The 24,056-nt window shown below is 53.3% G+C and overlaps 4 protein-coding genes across 4 annotated transcripts; 3 read left to right on the plus strand and 1 right to left on the minus strand.

Moving 5' to 3' along the window:
* Positions 1–1,330: 1,330 nt before the first annotated feature.
* Positions 1,331–3,023, plus strand: HETIRDRAFT_450882 (uncharacterized protein; the record flags this gene model as incomplete). The annotated part of the gene is made up of 4 exons (XM_009547234.1): positions 1,331–1,450; positions 1,501–2,265; positions 2,318–2,627; positions 2,680–3,023. 4 exons carry the CDS (start codon positions 1,331–1,333, stop codon positions 3,021–3,023), a joined length of 1,539 nt encoding a protein of 512 aa, XP_009545529.1.
* Positions 3,024–10,961: 7,938 nt separating this feature from the next.
* HETIRDRAFT_316172 (uncharacterized protein) lies at positions 10,962–13,565 on the plus strand (the record flags this gene model as incomplete). Its single annotated transcript, XM_009547235.1, has 1 exon — positions 10,962–13,565. One exon carries the CDS (start codon positions 10,962–10,964, stop codon positions 13,563–13,565), a length of 2,604 nt encoding a protein of 867 aa, XP_009545530.1.
* A 488-nt stretch (positions 13,566–14,053) lies between these two features.
* Positions 14,054–17,945, minus strand: HETIRDRAFT_119421 (uncharacterized protein; the record flags this gene model as incomplete). Its single annotated transcript, XM_009547236.1, has 11 exons — positions 14,054–14,406; positions 14,468–14,765; positions 14,820–15,632; positions 15,682–15,965; positions 16,131–16,242; positions 16,290–16,383; positions 16,461–16,617; positions 16,772–16,820; positions 17,118–17,233; positions 17,272–17,398; positions 17,790–17,945. 11 exons carry the CDS (start codon positions 17,943–17,945, stop codon positions 14,054–14,056), a joined length of 2,559 nt encoding a protein of 852 aa, XP_009545531.1.
* Positions 17,946–19,428: 1,483 nt separating this feature from the next.
* HETIRDRAFT_54784 (uncharacterized protein) lies at positions 19,429–19,608 on the plus strand (the record flags this gene model as incomplete). Its single annotated transcript, XM_009546362.1, has 1 exon — positions 19,429–19,608. A coding segment is annotated over one exon (180 nt), but the record flags the coding sequence as incomplete, so codon positions are not given.
* Between the last annotated feature and the right edge of the window lie 4,448 nt (positions 19,609–24,056).

Below are 24,056 nucleotides of genomic sequence, written 5' to 3' on the forward strand. Positions count from 1 at the left end.
GGATGGGGGTACGAGTGAAGAGACGAGTACGAACGCGAATGAGGCCGAACGACGAGGATGACAAGTTTTCGGGAGTCGATGAAGACAATTTCGATGGTTGAGACGAGTGCGAATGAGCTCTGAACTGTGGGGTGCGAAAGCTGGTTTATTCCAGAGTTGTATGTAGGTTTTTATAGTAAACAGCGCCCCTAAGTAAAATATCGAACCCGAAATGAGAGTAGATGTCGAATGGGCGCCAAGCCCCAGCGATCAGAGAAGATAAGAAGGTAGGTGAGATGTCCATATGGGTTCCGAAGGTGATAAGGTAAAAGGTAATCAGTGATGTCGAAATCCCGAACGTTCGGGATCCGTTGCCCGAGCGTAGGTAGCAGGAACAGGCGTTGGAGAGCCAATGAAAAATAAAGAAGAGGTGTCGTACGACCGGGGTGGCCAAGCAATGGTGCAAGATCGCGTTTGACCGACCATGCGGAAGTCAGGAAGATAAGCGATAAGGACCGACCGACTCACGGAGGACATCGGCCGATACAGAATACTGGCTCCGATCTCGTAAACACTTATCGTAACACTCCTATGCGGTCATGGTAAGTACGTGAAGTGTGGGCAAACTGACCCAAGTGCTGCCGGACGTCCTTCGGTGGCTTGTCGTCGGTCGGGTAGGGACCGATCGTGTTCGGTAAAAGTCGGCATCTTCGGTACTTGTCGAGCGCTGTTCGGTATCTCCCCAAAGCTTCCCGAAGACCTCCCTCGGACCCTAGCGCGGGTGCATGCTCATCATCTCCTCCCTACTGAAATCCTGACTGTCCTCAGTCAGTGGTCGGCGACTATGAGTCGGAGCGGAAAAAAAGTGGTGTGGAAAATGTGGGAAAGAGTTGGTAACAAGCGATAGCGTGGAAAGAATAGCTGTGGCGTGGAAAATGGAGCGGTGTGGCAAGTTTCGTGGGAAAAGATCGGCTATGAGCGGTGGCGTGGACAGGGGTGGGTGCGTGGGAGAGATGTGGCACAGGTGAATAATCGGCAAGGAGATGTCGTAGAAAGGACCGGGTCGGCGCGCAAGAGAGACCGGGGCTGAGTTGGCAAAGTCCTGTGGCGTGGCAACTGATTAGGTGAGGCAGTGGCTGAGACCTAGAGTGTCCCAACTAGACGCTGGTGTGAGAGTCGTGTCGGCAAAGAGCGGTGGCGCGTATCGCGGCTTCTGCCAAACGCAGTGGCATGGGGCTTCGTCAGGTGACCACAATCACCTGATGATCGTTGATTCTCCAGCGACTAAGTCCCTCATCGCCCTCTTCCCGCCACTTCGTCTCCTCGTCCGACTCCTTTCGGCCTTCCCACCATGTCTTCCCTCCTCTCTGTCCTCAAAACCAAGCTCGGGGAGTACATGCTCGCCCTTCCCGATGGCGCCGCCGAGTACGAAGATTACGAGGCCTGGGCGCAGGGGTTTGCCAAACGAGTGGTAAGTCGGCTCTTCCTCTTGTTTGTGCTTAGATGCTGACACCTTCTTAGGCTGTGTTCGACCGATCGGCGCGTGGGCAGGAAGTGCCCGAACTCGCCGACTGGATCGCCGAGGCCGAGCGCGGCCTCGATCATATGGCCACCGACCACTGGCTAGCCTGGGGAACGCGAATCTTGCCGCAGCGTGCGGTGCGCTTTGCCGCGCAGCAACAAGCGGTCGAGGCACAGGCCCTGGAGGAGGAAGCTGCGCGGGTAGCCGCTGCCGAACGCGAGGCTGAGGAGGCTGAGGTGGCGCGCGCTGCTTCTATCCTTCGGGTGGCCGAAGAAGGTCGTCAACGTCGCCGGGAGGCACTGGTGGAGGCGATGTTCAGTGGGTTGCTCGATGCGGAAGAGGGAGATCGTCAGATGGCCGCCCTAGAAGCCGAGTCCGTTCTTCCCCTCCCTCTCTTTCTTCGTTCTCCTTCTCCATCCGTTCCTGCCGCGTCCTCCTCTCGTCCCGAGCCCTCCTTCGCCCCTTCGCCTTCTCAACCTCATCCCTCGGTCGCCGAGTCCGACCTCGCATCCGCAACCGCCGCCTTGCATCGCATGAGCGTCGACCCGGTCGCTTCGGCCGCCCCGACCAATGTGAACGGCAAGCCGTCGGCGGCTGCTGTTGTTGTCGAGTTCGCGCGTCAACGGACGCCATCTTCCGGCCGCGTCGTGCTTCCGCTGGGCCCTGGTCACGGCCGGATGTCGACGGTTCGGGCCCCAGAGGAACGGAATGGTGCCGGTAAGGTCTTCAAGGACCCCCCTGGGCTAGTATCTGGTGATCGCCTGGTGCGTCCCTTCCCTTTTGCCGCCTCCTGAGACTGACCTTCTTCTTTTCTAGGCCGAGTACGCCTGTAGTCGGTGCTCCTCCGATTTCTCGACCGTGGCGTTTCGTTGCTACACCCGGCCTGGTCAGGTGTCTTGTATCAAGTGCGCCGACCAGCAAAAGGGGTGCAGTTTCCAGCCCGGGTGGACACCGACGGGGAAAGGAAAGTCGACGGGGAAAGGAAAGTCGACGGGTAAGGGGAAGTCGAAGGGGAAGGTTTCCGACAAGTCGGAAGCGAATGAACTGTTGCGCCCATCAAAAAAACGCAAGGTCGAGGTCCTCATGCCCGAACGTTCTGTCGGTGCAAGCATAGCGCAGACCAGAGGTGAGTACCGGTTTGATTAGTGCTGGGATGGGAGCTCATCGGGTTGTCTCAGGTGTGCGGGCTCGGAAGCCTGTCCAACGCCTTCCCACCACCACCCGTGCCGTTCCCTCCTCCTCCCGCTCCCGTTCTGTCGCCGTCCCCGCCCTGTCCGACTCGTCTCGTTTGTCGCCGATCGTTGCGCAAGGCATCGCGTCCGATCTTCGGTACCGGATCGCTGTGGCGGAGGGTACGCGGGCTTCGTTGGCGTGGTCGATCAAGATGTGGCAGGCGGAGTTGGAGTCGCTCGAGGTGCAGGCGGGTCCGTCTACGTCTTCGGACGTCGTCTTGGTCGAGGATTCGTCGGCGGCGGAGGATTCGGATATGTCTGTGTCGGGCGATTTCGTACCCGATGAGTAGAATAGTTTCGGCGATTTCTGTAGTACAGTAAAATGTAACATAATAGTGAAAGGACTGTCCTAGTTTGAATGAGACGTTTTTGGCGAAGACTAGAGGTGTCGTTCGAGAAATCGGTCGGCAAAATGACTGCGTGTGAATGTAGTTGTAAGCGAAGCGTTCGGTAGAAATGCAGAAAATAAATTGGAATATTTAGGGGAAGCCTCAGTATGTCATCACAGGCATAAAACCCTATGGTTTTGCGCAAATCGGAAGAAGTCTTCAATGCGGCTTGGTACTTGAAGGAGTGATGGGAAAATGAGTGCCGACTATTCGGTCGGCGATCGGTCGGTGGTAAAAGTACTAAGATATGTAGAAATGATTGGGTGTCAGTCCATGTCTGTGACGAATAAACGAAGATAAGGAATGGGTATATCTGTGAATCCTCCTCCCTACTGAAATCGTGACTGTCCCCAGTCACCGACCGAAGAGAGCGAAGGGTGGGAGGGTGGGATCTAGTCGGAGGTTGCCGAAGCCGCGTCGTCGTCCTCCGCCGATCGGACTGAGCTGGTGTCGGTATCTTCATCGGCACTATCGTCTTCGGCGTCGTCGTCGCTCGATCGGGAATCTTCCATGGCCCGAAGGCGTTCCTGCGAGATGTCGAGGAGGGCTTCAAGGTCGGCGAGCTTCAGAGATCTGCGAGCAAAATAAGGAATAATGCGGAATGCTGCAACTGGTCGATCAAAGACCGATCCATCGAGTTCGGCCAAAATATACGCTCCTCCCCGATTCCTAGAAATTACTAGCAAAGGTCCTAAATAACGTGGACGCATCTTCCGATTGAGCGCCTTTTCTATGGCTGTGTTGCGCATCAGGACAAGCGAGCCTCGGTGGAAATTGAAGTCGCGAAGTGTGGCCAAATGCTGTTGTTCGAATCGGATGGCGGCCTGGACACGGGCGCCGACTACTGAGCTGCGAAGGTGGGCAAGGTCCGATCGTCGTTTCTGCAAAGCGATGGCACGTCGAGCAATGAGGTCGGTGGTGCTGAGGGCCGTGGTCGGTGGTGGTAGAAGATAGGTGGCTTCGGCGATGTCGAGGGGAAGGAGGGGATGGGTTCCGGTCGCTGCGAAGTATGGCGAGCAACCCATTCGGCGCCGAACAGTAATACGATCAGCCCAGAATACGAAATGAGCTGCACGATTCCACTTGGCCTGGTCTCCATCAACGGCTTTGAACAGAGCCTGCCGAACGTCGAAGTGAGGTCGTTCGGCGATGCCGTTGGCGCGGGAATTGTAGCCCGAAATGCGAATGTGCCGAACGTGGTACTTCTTTGCTAGCTGGTCGAGCGCCTTGACGAATGCCGGTCCGTTGTCGGAGACAATCTCTACCAGTGTTCCCCATCGGCACAGGATATCCTCGAAGATCCAGTCGGTGAGTGCGGAGCTTGTTTCGCATCGCAGCATGCGGAATTCGGGGTAGTGTGATACCGAACAGCGGCCTTGCACGAGATACTTGAAACCACCAGCGGTCGGCATGTGCATGGTGTCCATATACATCTTCGCGAAGAGTGGTGCAGGCGTAGCGACGGTCGGGGGAATGAGGACGTTGCAAGTCTGGCGAATCTGGCAAAGGTGACAGGTCCGAACAAACCAGGAAATGTCTTGCCTCATGTGCGGCCACCAGAAGCGTTCGGCGATCAAGGCAGTCGTGGCGTAGAAACCCTTGTGAGCGACGTCGTCGTGGGCGGCAGTGAGAATTGTGATCCGACTAGAGGGGGCTGCAACAATCTTGTGTCGGCCGTGTGAGTCTTTTCTCCATAGCTTGTCGGCTGCGATAAAGAACTCAGTGCAATATCGTAGAAAAGTCGCATATTCGGAGTCGGAGAGAGAAGGGGGCCGAACCAATGTTCGGTGCCAGTCGCGGACCAACCATAGGCGTTCTTCGGCTTCCAAAGCTTTTTGCGATCTTGGGATATCTGAGTAGTCGATGGTCGGGCCTTCGTCGTCGGACTCGGTATCGGTCAGGAGGTCGCCTATGAGCGAGGAGGTGAAGATGGCAGTTGTCGAGGTTGAGATGGAGGTGGGGAACGTGTTGTTGATCTGATGGAGGAAGCCGTAGAGATTGTCGATCCAGTCGTCAAAGTCGTCTTCGGGTTCGGGTCGATCGGAGGGTTGTGGTGGTCGTCGGGAGAGGCCATCGGGGCCATGAGAGGTGCCGGGGACGTGGACAAGTGTGAAATGGAAGGTGAGGATGGAGACAATCCACCGATTGATGCTGGCGCTGGGTTCGAGATCCGGGTTAGTGAGCATGCCCTTGATGTAGCGTGCGTCTACTTCGACTATCAGGTTCCGAACGCCGATGAGATACATTTTGAGCGATCGGAGGGCACGGAAGAGGCCGTAGAGTTCGAGCTTGGGTTGGGAGAATCGCGATTCGCGGTCGTTAAGGGTGATGGAGCCGAATCGGGCATAATACCGAACCCGCGGATTGTTGAGTGCGCATTGACAGAGGTGGAAGCCGACCGCAATTTGAGAGGTATCGACGGCGAGGATGACGTTGGCTGCCGACCCATAGTCGATCGGCCGCAGGGCTGGCGATTCGAGAAGTGCCGACTGGAGGTCGTCCTGGGCCGCTATCTGGTCTGGGCCGAACACGAATGGAAAATCTTTGCGCGTTAACATTGTCAGTGCATGCGCCCTGTGTGCAAAATTCCGAATGAAGATCCGAACGACACCGATCGTCCCCAAAAATGCCCGAACGTCAGAGAGATCCCTGCAAGGTCCCCACTTCATAATTGACTCTACCCTAGATTCGTCGGGTAATCGTCCTTCATACGTGCACCGATGGCCGACCACCGTGATTTCGGCTGCGCAGAGTGTCGCCTTGTGTCCCGAAAAGGTCCCTCCGCTATACTTCATTCGCTGAACCACTCGATTGAGGCCTTGAAAGTGTTCCCACACAAATCGTCGTATGCCGGAGTTGTCGGGGTGCGTCTCGAAGCCGCCGTTCGGAAGTTCGTATCGGGTCGGTGGGCCCCGAATCGGAACATCGTCGATGAAAGGAATGGTGGTGTCTGGTATCTCTGGCTGGAGGATGTGGGTGACGTCGTCGTGGAAGATCGGGACCGAATTCGTCCATCCCATGGGTAGGGTGACGAGTCGGTGGGCGCCGAATGGGGTCTGGAACGTGGTGAAGTCACGAGATGATTCGGAGAGCCCTCGTTCGTCATAGCCGACATAGAGATCCAGAATGCCGCCGCAGGCGCGAGCTGCAAACTGTTCAGCGATCTGATCGGTATATGGGGGCACACCTGAATGCTGGATGGTGACGGCGTTCAGGGGTTCGAGGCTGTGAACGATTCGGAGTTTGGTGCCCGTGGAGGTGCTATTCGTCTTCTTGACAACCGTAAACCAGCGCGATCGGTAGGACGAATTCGACGGCTCATAGACTCCAGCGGCGATCTTGGTTTTGATAAGTCGGCACACTTCGTCGTAGATGCCTGGTGGAATCGAAATGTTGCGTTGAACCCAGGGCTTGTGTTCGACCACCGGCATATTGACTGGAGGAAAGAAATCCTCGCGGAAACGTCCGCGTTCCGAATCGTCCCAGGCAAATCCCCTCTCTTGTAGACACATGAAATGGTGCATGAGCTGTCGTTCGGCCGGCCAAAGGAAGTCGTCCGAGTGGACTTTGTCGGTGAGGTCGCGTCGTTCGGCTGTGTATCTGCCGGTCGGCGTGAAGGGTGGGGGGTTCGGTGTCAGCGTCGGAAGGGCAGCGAGAGGGTCACCGAGGATGTTCCGAACGATTCGGAACTTTTCGGGGAGGTCGGCCAAGACTGGTCGTGTTTTCTGTGCGACCGGTTTGTACTTGCGCTTGGCGGCGAAAATGGCGACCGGGTCGGCGATATTAGTGGAATGGAGAGAACCGGGAACGACTGAGGAGAATAAGGACAACATATCGGAATCGAGATTGTTTTTGAGATGATTTTCGGGCCCCAAATCGGAGGCCATAATGTACTTGAGACAAAGATCGCGACGAGAGGGAGATGGAGAATGGAAATCTGAGGACGCTTCGATAAGTGGGAAATGGGGGGTATCATGATCGGTGGAAATGATCAGTGCAACTTCTCCTTGATCTCGGATCAATTCATCGAGTCGCGAAAACCCGCTTGTCTTCGGTGAAGGACTCGAGGGGGTCCTCGTCTGATCGTCGGAATGGTGGCTCGTCGTCCCGTGTTCGGGTCGCTGATGGTGATCGTCTGGTCTTCATTTGAATAATTTTTGACGATACTTTCGGTGAGGATGTCGAATGGCCGACCGAGGAGAACGTCATAGGCGGGGTTCCGAATGATGTGGACTTGGAGGTACAGGGTGATGTCGCCGATGAGGAATGGCACGTTGCGTGCCAGGCCCAAGGATCGGTCGATTTCGCCGTTCGCCGACTGCATATTGAGGACGATTTCGGGGTCGTAGATGAGCGCCAGTTCGTTGCAAATGCCTTCCGACATGGCAATGACTTGTGAACCCGGGTCGACGACGCATTCGACTTCCTGCTGATGATCGACGAGGGGAATAATAGACCTTAGGGCAGACGATTCTTTAGCAACTATCAATGGCTGAGGAACCTGACCGGGCTGTAGATTCTTCAGGTACGTTTCGTACATGTCGGGGATGATGATCGCGCCCGGCGAGGGTGTTTCCGGTTGGTGCAGGACATTGACGAAGGAGGAGACGGTCGGTCGAGTCGGTGGTTCGAGGTCGTCGATGGCATAGGGTAGATCGGCATCTTGGTAGAAGGTCCGAACATTGCTGGCGTCTCTGGCAGGCGATCGGCGTGCCGACGTGGCTTCCCTGACCTGTGAACGGACTTCGGCGGAGAGAGAGAGTAGTTCGCGCTGGGTAAGCGTCACCTGAGTGGCCATCGCCCTGTTGTAGACCTCAGCTGCTACCTTCTCGTCGTAGATCGGCGCCGTGGTTTTGTAGGCCGGAGCGTCCTTCTTTGCCGATGGTATCTTCGCCGGGGCTCCCATGTTGCGGTCGTGTGGTGGTGCATAAGTGGCGTCCTGGGCTTTGGCATATGGGTGGATCGGAGCATCGTCCTTGGCTGGTACCGGGGGCGGTCGCTGAGTCGGGGTGGTCGGCCGGGGTTCGGGTTCGGGAGTCTCGGTCCTCGCTCGTCGTTCGGGGGCCGGTGAAGGGGTAGGTGCCGAACGTCCTGCCTGCGCCATTTTGCGTGCCCTTGCGCCCCGCGTTCGGAGCGCGAATAGTTCGTGTTCGAGGCTCGCGATTCGCTGGACGTCGGTGAGTTGGTAAGTCGGGGTGACATCCAGCAATGAGGGTGAATCGTGACGGGAGGCTATCGTCATCGGGTGAGTCGGCATCGCGTTTACCGTAAACATCATCTGTCCGGTCGCCAACTGGCCTGGATTCCTGCGATGCCATTCGTCAACTTGGTCCTTCAGGTTACTACCCGTGATTTCTCTCGGTACGAATGCCCCACTTGACAATACCACCTTCCCTTCGATATTCCTCTTGCATTTTCCGATTCGAATGTATTCGGTGACCTCGGGACAGGCGCGCATGAAGTGTTCGGGACTGCCGCAGAACATGCAGTTGTCGCCGCCTTGTCCTGGCTGTCGGGATGGTCGATCGGCTGGCCTGGTCGTCCCCTGAGCTGTGATGGCCTTGACAAAGGTGTCGGTAAGCCGTTCGAACATGGTCGCCAGGTCTTCGGCCTTGATCGCGTTGGTGGGCGGCGCGGCGGGGGCTGCTCGAGAGATGTCGGTAGGGGTCGTGCTGTAGGCGGACGTGGTGCCGTGCAAGACGAATCGGGCCGCGTCGTGGATGTCTTGGAGGTTGTATGGGTCGTCTGGGAAATGATCGGGGAACTTGAGTTGTAGACGTTGAGAGATTCTTGCCCATAGCTCCGGTTGGAATCCTCTAGCGAAGGCGCGTCCTTGTTCGGCGACCGAGATCCGTGCCTTGCTGAGGAGGAATACCGTGATCGCCAGGAATCGCCGATGATAGTCGCTGAGTTCGCTGAGAGACAAGATGCCGACCCTGCTCGTTTCGCCGACTAGCTTGTCCATATCCGATACCGACCATTTGTGTTCTTCCTCCGATCCGGGGTATAGCCTGTAGACCTCTTCGCAGAACTCCTTGAAGGTCTTCGTGGCGTCGGTGAAAGTGGTGAGCGATTCCCAAAGCTCACAGGTGTCGACATCTAGGAATCGGCAAGCGTGTTTCTTTCTTTCTTGTTCGTCCACTACCGCAGACCGAACAAAGTGGAAGTCCAGATCGGAGAAATATCGTCTCAATTCGCGGGGTTGATGGGGGTCAAAGGTCGGGGCCGTTCGATCTCCACGAGCGGGCATGGATGGGGTCGCCATAGTGAGAAAGTCAAAGGTGGGGGAGAAGGTATTGTTTTCTAAGGTGATCGGGGATGGAGTCGCTGGTTCGAAGGAGCGTTCTAGTGAAGTCGGTCGGATGGTCGGCGTCCAGAAGACGGGGCTGCGTGGGATTAACGGAGAGATGGAGTCGTGGAGAGATGGGATAGGAGACGGGGGTGATTGTTCTAAGAGTGCAAGATCAAGGATGGGGGAAATCGGCGGGAGTAGCGATCGGTTCGGCGACGAAGGTGGGGTTAAGAAGAAAGTGGAGTCGGGTGGCGGTGAGAGCGATGGCGAGGATTCGAGATCAAGGTAGTGATGGTGGGATAAGTGTTCTGGGACTATATCGGCGTCTCCGAACAAACTTCGGTCGGCAGATGTTTCCTGGGTATTGAAGCTATCGATAACTGTTTGTCGTTCTTCGCGCTCCGCTGTTGGTCGGGACGAGCGACGTAGATTCCTTGAGGTAATTTTGAATACTAACCCCTCGCGGTGGGCTTCAAAATGATACGCTAGAGGTGGCTCTAAGTGCTGGGCACAACACCAAAACAACCTCTAATGCAAGGGGGTGCTGGAGCTAGTATCTAATACACAAGGAATTGTTAGTGATGACTTTAGAAATCGATGGCGTACTGAGGAGCAACGGGGAGTATGAGATTATAGCGCCCGAACGGTTTCGGGACTGCGCCGAACACCGACCGAACGTTCGGTCGGTCGTGTCGGGGATTCGGTCGGTAACGAGAAGGTAGTGTTGCGACCGACAACTACGTGCTTCAAGAGCCACACGGGACTCTGACAATAGACGAGGGAGGATGGGGGTACGAGCGAAGAGACGAGTACGAACGCGAATGAGGCCGAACGACGAGGATGACAAGTTTTCGGGAGTCGATGAAGACAATTTCGATGGTTGAGACGAGTGCGAATGAGCTCTGAACTGTGGGGTGCGAAAGCTGGTTTATTCCAGAGTTGTATGTAGGTTTTTATAGTAAACAGCGCCCCTAAGTAAAATATCGAACCCGAAATGAGAGTAGATGTCGAATGGGCGCCAAGCCCCAGCGATCAGAGAAGATAAGAAGGTAGGTGAGATGTCTATATGGGTTCCGAAGGTGATAAGGTAAAAGGTAATCAGTGATGTCGACATCCCGAACGTTCGGGATCCGTCGCCCGAGCATAGGTAGCAGGAACAGGCGTTGGAGAGCCAATGAAAAATAAAGAAGAGGTGTCGTACGACCGGGGTGGCCAAGCAATGGTGCAAGATCGCGTTTGACCGACCATGCGGAAGTCAGGAAGATAAGCGATAAGGACCGACCGACTCACGGAGGACATCGGCCGATACGGAATACTGGCTCCGATCTCGTAAACACTTATCGTAACACTCCTATGCGGTCATGGTAAGTACGTGAAGTGTGGGCAAACTGACCCAAGTGCTGCCGAACGTCCTTCGGTGGCTTGTCGTCGGTCGGGTAGGGACCGATCGTGTTCGGTAAAAGTCGGCATCTTCGGTACTTGTCGAGCGCTGTTCGGTATCTCCCCAAAGCTTCCCGACGACCTCCCTCGGACCCTAGCGCGGGTGCATGCTCATCAACGTCACCCACATCCTCCAGCCAGAGATACCAGACACCACCATTCCTTTCATCGACGATGTTCCGATTCGGGGCCCACCGACCCGATACGAACTTCCGAACGGCGGCTTCGAGACGCACCCCGACAACTCCGGCATACGACGATTTGTGTGGGAACACTTTCAAGGCCTCAATCGAGTGGTTCAGCGAATGAAGTACAGCGGAGGAACATTTTCGGGACACAAGGCGACACTCTGCGCAGCCGAAATCACGGTGGTCGGCCATCGGTGCACGTATGAAGGACGATTACCCGACAAATCTAGGGTAGAGTCAATTATGAAGTGGGGACCTTGCAGGGATCTCTCTGACGTTCGGGCATTTTTGGGGACGATCGGTGTCGTTCGGATCTTCATTCGGAATTTTGCACACAGGGCGCATGCACTGACAATGTTAACGCGCAAAGATTTTCCATTCGTGTTCGGCCCAGACCAGATAGCGGCCCAGGACGACCTCCGGTCGGCACTTCTCGAATCGCCAGCCCTGCGGCCGATCGACTATGGGTCGGCAGCCAACGTCATCCTCGCCGTCGATACCTCACAAATCGCGGTCGGCTTCCACCTCTGTCAATGCGCACTCGACAATCCGCGGGTTCGGTACTATGCTCGATTCGGCTCCATCACCCTTAACGACCGCGAATCGCGATTCTCCCAGCCAAAGCTCGAGCTCTACGGTCTCTTTCGCGCCCTCCGATCGCTCAAAATGTATCTCATCGGCGTTCGGAATCTGATAGTCGAAGTAGACGCACGCTATATCAAGGGCATGCTCACTAACCCGGATCTCGAACCCAGCGCCAGCATCAATCGGTGGATCGTCTCCATCCTTACCTTCCATTTCACACTTGTCCACGTCCCCGGCACCTCTCACGGCCCCGATGGCCTCTCCCGACGACCACCACAACCCTCCGATCGACCCGAACCCGAAGACGACTTTGACGACTGGATCGACAATCTCTACGGCTTCCTCCATCAGATCAACAACACGTTCCCCACCTCCATCTCAACCTCGACAACTGCCATCTTCACCTCCTCGCTCATAGGCGACCTCCCGACCGATACCGAGTCCGACGACGAAGGCCCGACCATCGACTATTCAGATATCCCAAGATCGCAAAAAGCTTTGGAAGCCGAAGAACGCCTATGGTTGGTCCGCGACTGGCACCGAACATTGGTTCGGCCCCCTTCTCTCTCCGACTCCGAATATGCGACTTTTCTACGATATTGCACTGAGTTCTTTATCGCAGCCGACAAGCTATGGAGAAAAGACTCACACGGCCGACACAAGATTGTTGCAGCCCCCTCTAGTCGGATCACAATTCTCACTGCCGCCCACGACGACGTCGCTCACAAGGGTTTCTACGCCACGACTGCCTTGATCGCCGAACGCTTCTGGTGGCCGCACATGAGGCAAGACATTTCCTGGTTTGTTCGGACCTGTCACCTTTGCCAGATTCGCCAGACTCGCAACGTCCTCATTCCCCCAACCGTCGCCACGCCTGCACCACTCTTCGCGAAGATGTATATGGACACCATGCACATGCCAACCGCTGGTGGTTTCAAGTATCTCGTTCAAGGTCGCTGTTCGGTATCGCACTACCCCGAATTCCGAATGCTGCGACGCGAAACAAGCTCAGCCCTCGCCGACTGGATCTTCGAGGATATCCTGTGCCGATGGGGAACATTGGTAGAGATCGTCTCCGACAACGGACCAGCGTTCGTCAAGGCGCTCGACCAGTTAGCGAAAAAGTACCACGTTCGGCACATCCGTATTTCGGGCTACAATTCCCGCGCCAACGGCATCGCCGAACGACCTCACTTCAACGTTCGGCAGGCCCTGTTCAAAGCCGTTGATGGAGATCAGGCCAAGTGGAATCGTGCAGCTCATTTCGTATTCTGGGCTGATCGCATTACTGTTCGGCGCCGAATGGGTTGCTCGCCATACTTCGCAGCGACCGGAACCCATCCCCTTCTCCCCCTCGACATCGCCGAAGCCACCTACCTCCTGCCACCGCCGACCACAACCCTCAGCACCACCGACCTCATCGCCCGACGGGCCATAGCCTTGCAGAAACGCCGATCGGACCTCGCCCACCTTCGCAGCTCAGTTGTCGGCGCCCGTGTCCAGGCCGCCATCCGATTCGAACAACAGCATTCGGCCACCCTTCGCGACTTCAATTTCCACCGAGGCTCGCTTGTCCTGATGCGCAACACAGCCATAGAAAAGGCGCTCAATCGGAAGATGCGTCCACGATATTTGGGACCTTTTCTGGTGATTTCTAGGAACCGAGGAGGAGTGTATATTCTGGCCGAACTTGACGGATCGGTCTTTGATCGGCCAGTGGCAGCATTCCGCATTATTCCTTACTTTGCTCGCAGATCTCTGAAGCTCTCCGACCTTGAAGCCCTCCTCGACATCTCACAAGCACGCCTTCGGGCCATGGAAGAATCCAGATCGAACGACGACGACGCTGAAGACGACGACACCGACGAAGAGGATACCGACACCAGCTCCATCCGATCAGCAGAAGACGACGATGTGGCTTCGGCGACTTCCGACTAGACCCACCCTCCCACTCTTCGCTCTCTTCGGTCGGTGACTGGGGACAGTCATGATTTCAGTAGGGAGGAGGATGCACAGATATACCCATTCCTTATTCCAATTTATTCGTCACAGACATGGACTGACACCCGATTATTTCCGCATCTCTTAGTACTTTTGCCGCCGACCAATCGCCGACCGAATAGTCGGCACTCATTTTCCCCATCACTCCTTCAAGTACCAAGCCGCATTGAAGACTTCTTCCGATTTGCGCAAAACCATAGGGTTTTATGCCTGTGATGACATACTGAGGCTTCCCCTAATATTCCAATTTATTCTCTTCATTTCTGCCGAACGCGTCGCTTACAAGTACATTCACACAGCCATTTCGCCGACCGATTTTCCGAAACAATGCCTCTAGTCTTCACCGAACGTCTCAGTTTAAACTCAGGACAGTCCATTCACTTTTATGATACATTTTACTATACGACAGAACCCTCGAAGCTATTCTACTCATCAGGAAGAAAGTCGTCCGACACCGACCTTCCCGAATCGTCTGCCTCCGACGAGTCCTCGACCAAGACAGCGTCGGGGGACGTGGATGGACCCGCCCGCACCTCGAGCGACTCGAGCTCAGCCTGCCACATCGCGACCGATCGCGCCAGCGAAGCACGCGTACCCTCAGCCACCGCGATGCGGTACCGAAGCTCAGACGCGATGCCTTGGGCGACGATGGGCGAGAGAAGAGAAGAGTCGGAAGGAGCGGGGAAGGCAGCCGAACGAGCGCGGGAAGGGCGGGTAGGAGCGAGGACGGCCCTAGCCGTGGTAGGAAGCCGCTGGACCGGCTTTCGGGTGCGAACGGCTGCACCGAACAATACCGAACGATGAGCTCCCATCTCCAATCCAACCGAAAAATAACTTACCTTTCGTTTGGGCGATGCTATCCCCGACTGACCGCACGGGGATAACCACCTCTACCTTACGACGCTTTAAGGGGCGTTCCCTCTCCTCCGCCTTGGGCGCCGACTGCTCCTTCGACTTCCCCTTCCCCTTCTCCTTCGACTTCCCCTTCCCCTTCTCCACCGGCATCCACCCGGGCTGGAAGCTACACCCCTTCGACTCCCTGGCACACTTAGTGCACGACACCAGCCCAGGTCTCTGGTAGCAACGGAACGCCTTGGTCAGAAAGGCGGTCGCACAGCGGTGACAAGCGTAGTTGGCCTAGAAGAAGGATGGTTAGCAAGAGGAAACGGCGGCAAGAGGGAGGGAACTCACCAGTACATCACCAGGTAACAACTCGGGCGGATCTTCGAGCATTTTACCGGCACCATTCCGCTCCACAGGGGACCTAACGGTCGACATTCGGCCCGTCCCAGGGCCGAGAGGAAGGACAACGCGTCCAAGAGGTGGCGTCCGTTGGTGAGCAAACTCGACGACAACAGCCGCGGCCGACTGTTTGCCCTTCACGTCGGTCGGGGCAGCGGCGGCGACCCGACCCACGCTCATTCGGTCCAGGGCATCGGTTGCGGATGCAAGCGCAGAGTCAGCGGCGGACAGGTCGGGATAGGACGAGTCGGCGGACGGGTCGGGATAGGACGAGTCGGCGGACGGATCGGGATGGGATAAGTCGGCGGACGGGACAGGATGAGAAGAGGAAGCGGCGGCGGAGGGAGAAGGAGAGAGAAGGAAGAGAGGGAGAGGGAAGACGGACTCGGCCTCGAGCTCAGCCAATTGACGCTCACCCTCTTCAGGATCGAGCGAGCCATCAAACATCGCGTCCACCAGCAACTCCCGGCGCCGTTCACGATCTACTTCAGCCGACTTCCGAGCCGCAGCAGCCCGCGTCGCCTCAGCTTCGGCAGCCTCCTGTTCGGCGACGGCAACACGCTCCCTCTCCTCCACTAGTGCCTGTTCCTCGGCCGCTTGTTGTTGCTGCAAAGCGACGCGCGCCGCCCGCTGCGGCAGGATTCGCGCTCCCCATACCAGCCAGTCGTCAGTAGCCATTGGATCGAGACCACGTTCGGCCTCGGCGATAAAGTCGGCGAGTTCGGGCACGTCTTGCCCACGCGCCAAACGTTCGAAAACAGCCTGTCGGGCGTCAGCAGCCAGCAGAAGACGAGAGGAAGGACTGACTCACCACCCGTTTGGCAAACCCTTGCCCCCAGACCTCGTAATCCTCATATTCGGCAGCGCCGTCCGGGAGGGAGAGCATGTAATCGGCGAGTTTCGCCTTCAGGACAGAAATAAGGGACGACATGAGAGACGAAGAGGGAGGAAAGAAGGCGATGAGGGACTTAGTCGCTGGAGAATCAACGATCATCAGGTGATTGTGGTCACCTGACAAAGCCCCGTGCCGCTGCGTTCGGCAGAAGCCGCGATACGCGCCACCGCTCTTTGCCGACACGACTCTCACGCCAGCGTCTAGTTGGGGCACTCTAGGTCTCAGCCACTGCCTCACCTAATCCGTTGCCACGCCACAGGACTTTGCCAACTCAGCCCCGGTCTCTCTTGCGCGCCGACCCGGTCCTTTCTACGACATCTCCTTGCCGATTACTCACCTGTGCCACATCTCTCCTACGCACCCACTTCTTTCCACGCCATCGCTCATTGCCGATCCTTTTCCCACGTAACTTGCCACGCCACCACATTTTCCACGCCATTTTTTTTCCCGCTCCGACTCATAGCCGCCGACCACTGACTGGGGACAGTCAGGATTTCAGTAGGGAGGAGATGATGAGCATGCACCCGCGCTAGGGTCCGAGGGAGGGATTCGGGAAGCTTTGGGGAGATACCGAACAGTGCTAGACAAGTAGCGTCTTTTACCGAACACGGTCGGTCCCTACCCGACCGACGACAAGCCACCGAAGGACGATTCGGCAGCACTTGGGTCAGTTCGCCCACACTTCACGTACTTACCATGACCGCACAGGAGGGTTACGATAGGTGTGTACGAGATCGGAGCCAGTATTCCGTATCGGCCGATGTCCTCCGTGAGTCGGTCGGTCCTTATCACTTATCGTCCCGACTTCCGCATGGTCGGTCAAACGCAATCTTACACCATTGCTTGGCCACCCTGGTCGTACGATACCTCTTCTTTATTTTTCATTGGTTCTCCAACGCCTGTTCCTGCTACCTACACTCGGGCGACGGATCCCGAACGTTCGGGATTTCGACATCACTGATTACCTTTTACCTTATCACCTTCGGAACCCATATGGACATCTCACCTACCTCCTTATCTTCTCTGATCGCCAAGGCTTGGCGCCCATTCGACATCTACTCTCATTTCTTGTTTAATATTTTACTTAGGGGCTCAGTTTACTATAAAAACCTACATACAACTCTGGAATAAACCAGCTTTCGCACCCCACAGTTCAGAGCTCATTCGCACTCGTCTCAACCATCGAAATCGTCTTCATCGACTCCCGAAAACTTGTCATCCTCGTCGTTCGGCCTCATTCGCGTTCGTACTCGTCTCTTCACTCGTACCCCCATCCTCCCTCGTCTATTGTCAGAGTCCCGTGTGGCTCTTGAAGCACGTAGTTGTCGGTCGCGACACTACCTTCTCGTTACCGACCGAATCCCCGACACGACCGACCGAACGTTCGGTCGGTGTTCGGCGCAGTCCCGAAACCGTTCGGGCGCTATAATCTCATACTCCCCGTTGCTTCTCAGTACGCCATCGATTTCTAAAGTCATCACTAACAATTCCTTGTGTATTAGATACTAGCTCCAGCACCCCCTGCATTAGAGGTTGTTTTGGTGTTGTGCCCGGCACTTAGAGCCACCTCTAGCGTATCAACGGGCAAAACCTTGGCCCCAGAGCTCATAATCTTCATACTCAGCCACTCCATCTGGGAGGGAGAGCATGTATTCAGCAAGTTTCGCCTTGAGAATGGGGAGGATGGACGGCATTCGGAAGAGGAGACAAAGCGGCAGGAGGATGGCGACGAGGGACTTAGTCGCTGGAGAATCAACGATCGGCAGGTGATTGTGGTCACCTGACAAAGCCCCGTGCCACGGCGCCCGGCAGAGACCGCGATACGCGCCACCATCCTTTGCCGACACACTCTCACGCCAGCGTCTAGTTGGGGCACTCTAGGTCTCAGCCACTGCCTCACCTAATCAGTTGCCACGCCACAGGACTTTGCCAACTCAGCCCCGGGCTCTCTTGCGCGCCGACCCGGTCCTTTCTACGACATCTCCTTGCCGATTATTCACCTGTGCCACATCTCTCCCACGCACCCATTCCTTTCCACGCCACCGCTCATTGCCGATCTTTTTCCCATGAAACTTGCCACGCCGCTCCAGGTTCCACGCCACAGCTATTCTTTCCACGCTAGCGCTTGTTGCCGATGCTTTCCCACATCTCTCCCACGCGCCCACTTCTTTCCACGCCATCGCTTGTTACCGACGCTTTCCCACATCCACACACCACGCGCCCTGATCCACGTGCAGTGTTGCCACGCCATTTTTTCCGCTCCAACTCATAGCCGCCGACCACTGACTGAGGACAGTCAGGATTTCAGTAGGGAGGAGATGATGAGCATGCACCCGCGCTAGGGTCCGAGGGAGGTATTCGGGAAGCTTTGGGGAGATACCGAACAGCGCTCGACAAGTACCGAAGATGCCGACTTTTACCGAACACGATCGGTCCCTACCCGACCGACGACAAGCCACCGAAGGACGTTCGGCAGCACTTGGGTCAGTTTGCCCACACTTCACGTACTTACCATGACCGCATAGGAGTGTTACGATAAGTGTTTACGAGATCGGAGCCAGTATTCCGTATCGGCCGATGTCCTCCATGAGTCGGTCGGTCCTTATCGCTTATCTTCCTGACTTCCGCATGGTCGGTCAAACGCGATCTTGCACCATTGCTTGGCCGCCCTGGTCGTACAATACCTCTTCTTTATTTTTCATTGGCTCTCCAACGCCTGTTCCTGCTACCTACGCTCGGGCGACGGATCCCGAACGTTCGGGATTTCGACATCACTGATTACCTTTTACCTTATCACCTTCAGAACCCATATGGACATCTCACCTACCTTCTTATCTTCTCTGATCGCTGGGGCTTGGCGCCCATTCGACATCTACTCTCATTTCGGGTTCGATATTTTACTTAGGGGCGCTGTTTACTATAAAAACCTACATACAACTCTGGAATAAACCAGCTTTCGCACCCCACAGTTCAGAGCTCATTCGCACTCGTCTCAACCATCGAAATCGTCTTCATCGACTCCCGAAAACTTGTCATCCTCGTCGTTCGGCCTCATTCGCGTTCGTACTCGTCTCTTCACTCGTACCCCCATCCTCCCTCGTCTATTGTCAGAGTCCCGTGTGGCTCTTGAAGCACGTAGTTGTCGGTCGCGACACTACCTTCTCGTTACCGACCGAATCCCCGACACGACCGACCGAACGTTCGGTCGGTGTTCGGCGCAGTCCCGAAACCGTTCGGGCGCTATAATCTCATACTCCCCGTTGCTTCTCAGTACGCCATCGATTTCTAAAGTCATCACTAACAATTCCTTGTGTATTAGATACTAGCTCCAGCACCCCCTGCATTAGAGGTTGTTTTGGTGTTGTGCCCAGCACTTAGAGCCACCTCTAGCATATCACCGGGCTAGACTTGCAGTGTGCTAGGCCTACGCATCTGGAGAGAATGCATCTGTACTTCAGAAGGAGTCTGAGGTTAGCTGAGAAAAGGTCCAGAGGCTTATAGGGAAAATGAGATGGGATGAACAAGAGGCACTCCTTCAGGAATTAGGCGAAGCTGAAACACAAGAAGAGAACCACCAAAGTAAAGGTACTGATTGACCCAGGAGCAGAAGGGCTCCTTATCAATAAACAATTCTGTTGAGAGCAAGGAATACCACTCCAAAAAATTAACAGATTCATTCTAGTGTTTAATGTAGATGAAACAGCAAATGAAGGAGGGAAAATCACGAACAAGGCATGCCTCCTAATGAGAATGATAAACAACAAAGGTGACTATCATGATGAGCAATGCGAGCTACAAGCTACTAACCTGGGAGGAGAAGATGTAATTCTAGGAACAGACTAGTTACACGAGCACAACCCACAGATTGACTGGGTGAAGAATCGTCTCACATTCTCCACCTGTGCCAGAATGTGCCTAGTCAGCCAACCAAAATTCACGATACAAGCACAACTCCTGTCACAACAAAAAAGCACAAGAACGATCAGATACTCCAAGATAGAAGACGAACCAGAAGAAGAAGAAAACATGGATGAAACCTTCTTCTCCAAATTCTATGAAGAATGGTACCACCAATATCCATCCAAAATGCACCCGCTCAAAGCAATCCATATTCAATTCATCCACAGCAAATCACAAGAGTTAGCAGAAATAGCAAACAAGAAGAAAGATAAATGCACAGTGGAAGAAATAGTTCTTATATATGTTCTCAAATGCTTTGCCAAAGTCTTTAATCAGGAAGCCTCACAACGACTCCCTGAACACTCGCAATGGGATCACAAAATTAATATGAAACCTGGATAGGAACTGAGCAGTTGTAAATTGTACCCCCTAACCGAAGAAGAAGAAGACAAGCTGTATGATATGCTGCAAGAGCATTTAAAAAGGGGAACAATACGAATATCAAACTCCCCACAAGCATCCCCGTTCTTCTTCATAAAAAAGAAAGAAGGAGATCTCAGACTGGTCCAAGACTACAGAAAGCTCAATGAATGGACAATAAGAAACAAATACCCGTTACCCATGATTGACAACGTGATCCAAACCATAGCAAAATCAAAGGCAAAAGTCTTCTCGAAATTCAATGTCAAATGGGGATACAACAACATCCGTATGAGAGAAGGAAATGAATGAAAAACATCCTTCCTAACCAAATTCGGCCTATTCAAATGCCTCATCATGTTCTTTAGACTTGGCAACTCGCCGGCAATGTTCCAAACCATGATGAATATCATCTTCTATGACCTCATCATTGCACAGGTCATAACGGTATACATGGATGATATTCTCATCTTCATGAAAACAGTGGAAGAACATCGACGAGTGACAATTCAAGTCATGCAGATACTTTTGGACAATGATTTATTCTTGAAACCTTCCAATTGCGCATTCGAAGTTGATACAGTTGAATACCTTGGTTTCATCATCTCCGCGGATAGCATAGCCATGGACCTGGTCAAGGTCGAGGGAATTTCCAAATGGCCAACTCCAACAAACCTGAAAGAAGTATAATCCTTCCTAGGCTTTGAAAATTTCTATTGAAGGTTCATCCAGGACTTTGCCACTATAGCACAACCCCTGAACGACCTCACAAAAAAGGACACTCCTTTCACATGGACAGAAGAATGCAATGCAGCATTTGAAACCCTCAAACTCTGCTTCACATCAACACCAGTGTGAATTTATCCTGACAGTAACTGACCATTCCAACTCAAAACTGATGCCTCCAACTTTGCCTCTGGCGCTATCTTATCGCAAGAAATCCCAGGTGATGGCTGGCACCCAGTAGCCTACTTATCGAAATCTTTCAATGCAGCCAAACAAAACTACGACATTTTCGATAAAGAACTACTAGCTGTCATCCATGCTCTCAACCACTGGCATATCTACCTTGAAGGAGCACACTACCCATTTGAAATATGGTCAGACCACAAGAATCTTCTTTACTTCTCCTCTGCCAGAACCTTGTCCCGCTGACAAGTACGCTAGGTGCTCTTCCTATCATGCTTCGATTTCACATTAGTACATAAACCTGGTACCTCCTACTGACCAGATGCTCTGTCCAGGTGTCCAGACCTAAAATGGGGGGTGAAATTAGACAACAAAAACCAGATACTACTACAACCCCAATTATTCATCAAAAGCGCCATAGAAAGAGGCACAGTTGAGATGCTAGATAGACAACTCAGGCAAGAGCTGAAGAACATCATAGAGAAAGACAAAGAAGTGATGGAAGCCATGGAAATCATCAAAGCATCAGGGCCAAGATCACTCTCTAAAGGACTACAAGAATGGAACCTAGAAGACGACCTTATCTGGCATAGAGGCAAAATATATGTCCCACCAAATAACAAACTAAAAAGAAAGATAGTAAAAATGTACCACAATTCACCTGCAACCAGACATCTGGGACAATGGAAGATGTATGTCCTAGTGTCAGACAACTTCTGGTGGCCTGGAATATCAACATTTGTAAAAGAATACATAACAGGATGCGCCACATGTCAGAACACAAAAAATATTATGCACCTTACACATGTCCCACTAATTCCAAACTAAATACCAGAAGGACCCTGGCAAGTGGTAACAATGGACTTTATTACAGATCTTTTGCAGGTTGGACCATATGATGCAATCCACATAATAGTAAATAGAAGCACCAAGGGAGTCATCTACACCCCATGCACAAAAACCATAGACACAGAAGGAACTGCTGACCTTTATATGAAAAACGTGTGGAAACGATATGGACTTCCAAGAAAGATTATTTCAGACCGAGGACCGCAGTTTGCCGCTAGGTTCACTAAAGAGCTCTGGAAGAAGCTGGGAATAATGATAGCACTATCTACTGCATATCACCCAGAGACGAACAGAGAAACCGAAAGAATAAACCAAGAGCTGTAACAGTACCTCTGAGTGTTCTGCAATTACAAACAGATGAACTGGCCTGAACTCCTACCATATGCAGAGTTTGCACATAACATTAGAGAACACTCAGCCACACATCAATCCCCATTTGAACTCATTTATGGCTACAACCTGACCTTCACACCCCAAATCACCCCGAGATCCGATATCCCTCGTATAGAATAAAGACTGGAGAAACTAAAACAATTACGAGAAGAAATCAAAGCCAGTCTAAAAATCGTAGCAGAACTGATGAAAGGAAAAACCACCAAAAATGAAGTCAAACTAGAAGCAGGACAGAAAGTTTGGCTCTTGGGAAAGAACATCACCACTATATACCCTAAAGACAAATTAGCCCCTAAATTACATAGACCACTCAAAATCGAAGAAAAACTAGGACCAGTCACGTACAAGTTAAAACTCCCACCCACATGGAAAATACACCCTGTGTTTCACGCCTCCTTAATTATACCATATCGAGAAATAGCCGCCCACGGCCCCAACTATGAACAACCACCTCCTGACCTCATAGAAGGACAGGAAGAATATGAAGTTGAAGAAATTCTCGACTGAAGGAAACAAGGACATAGATATTAGTATCTAGTGCACTGGAAAGGATACCTGGACTCGTCGAAAAAATGGATCACAAGAACGAACCTGAAAAACACCAGGGAACTTGTAGAAGCCTATGACGTACAATACCCTAACAGCATACCCCTGAGGGCGACCCTTGCAAACATCAAACAAATAAACTCGAAAACATATAAAAACTCTGACTCAATCCTCCCTGTCCCCTCATCACTCTGACAAATCCACTTGTTTCACAACAATCTTCCTCATCTCACACATGTCTTCTAATGGATCCTCCACCAGCACCCTCGTTGAAGAACCAACACAGATGTCTTGTACCAACTCCCCCTCTTCCGCACAGTCCCTAACTGAGGAGCAATAGGATTGGTCAGTCACAATGGGCAGAAGACTAGACAAGGAGAATGACAGGAGGCTACAAGCTGAGCAGTACAAGAGATATCTACAGAATATGGAAGAAAGGGCAGCAGAGAGAGCAACACGCCACACTCCCACACCCTCTCATTAATCACTGCCGCACCCTCTAAAGTTGCACAAGCAATTGTCCGGTAATACGCTAGAGGTGGCTCTAAGTGCCGAGCACAACACTAAAACAACCTCTAATGCAGGAAATGCAGGGGTGCTAGAGCTAGTATCTAATACACAAGGAATTGTTAGTGATGACTTTAGAAATTGATGGCGTACTGAGAAGCAACGGGCAGTGTGAGATTATAGCACCCAAACAGTTTCGGGGCTGCGCCAAACACCGACCAAACGTTCAGTCAGTCGTGTTGGGGATTCAGTCAGTAATGAGAAGATAGTGTCACGACCGACAACTACGTGCTTCAAAAGCCACACGGGACTCTGACAATATACAAGGGAGGACAGGGGGTACGAGCGAAGAGACAAGTACAAATGCAAATGAGGCCGAACGATAAGGATGACAAGTTTTCGGAAGTCGATGAAGACGGTTTCGATGGTTGAGACAAGTGCAAATGAGCTCTGAACTGTGGGGTGCGAAAGCTGGTTTATTCTAGAGTTGTATATAGGTTTTTATAGTAAACTGAGCCCCTAAGTAAAATATTAAACAAGAAATAAGAGTAGATGTCAAATGGGCGCCAAGCCTTAGCAATCAGAGAAGATAAGAAGGTAGGTGAGATGTCCATATGGGTTCTGAAGGTGACAAGGTAAAAGTTAATCAGCGATGGTGAAATCCCGAATGTTCAGGATCCGTCGCCTGAGCGTAGGTAGCAGGAAAAGGTGTTTGAGAACCAATGAAAATAAAAAAGAGATATTGTACGACCAGGGTAGCTAAGTAA

The sequence above is a fragment of the Heterobasidion irregulare genome (assembly GCF_000320585.1).
Source record: "Heterobasidion irregulare TC 32-1 unplaced genomic scaffold scaffold_04, whole genome shotgun sequence".
In the NCBI taxonomy this organism is placed as follows: Eukaryota; Fungi; Basidiomycota; class Agaricomycetes; order Russulales; family Bondarzewiaceae; genus Heterobasidion; species Heterobasidion irregulare.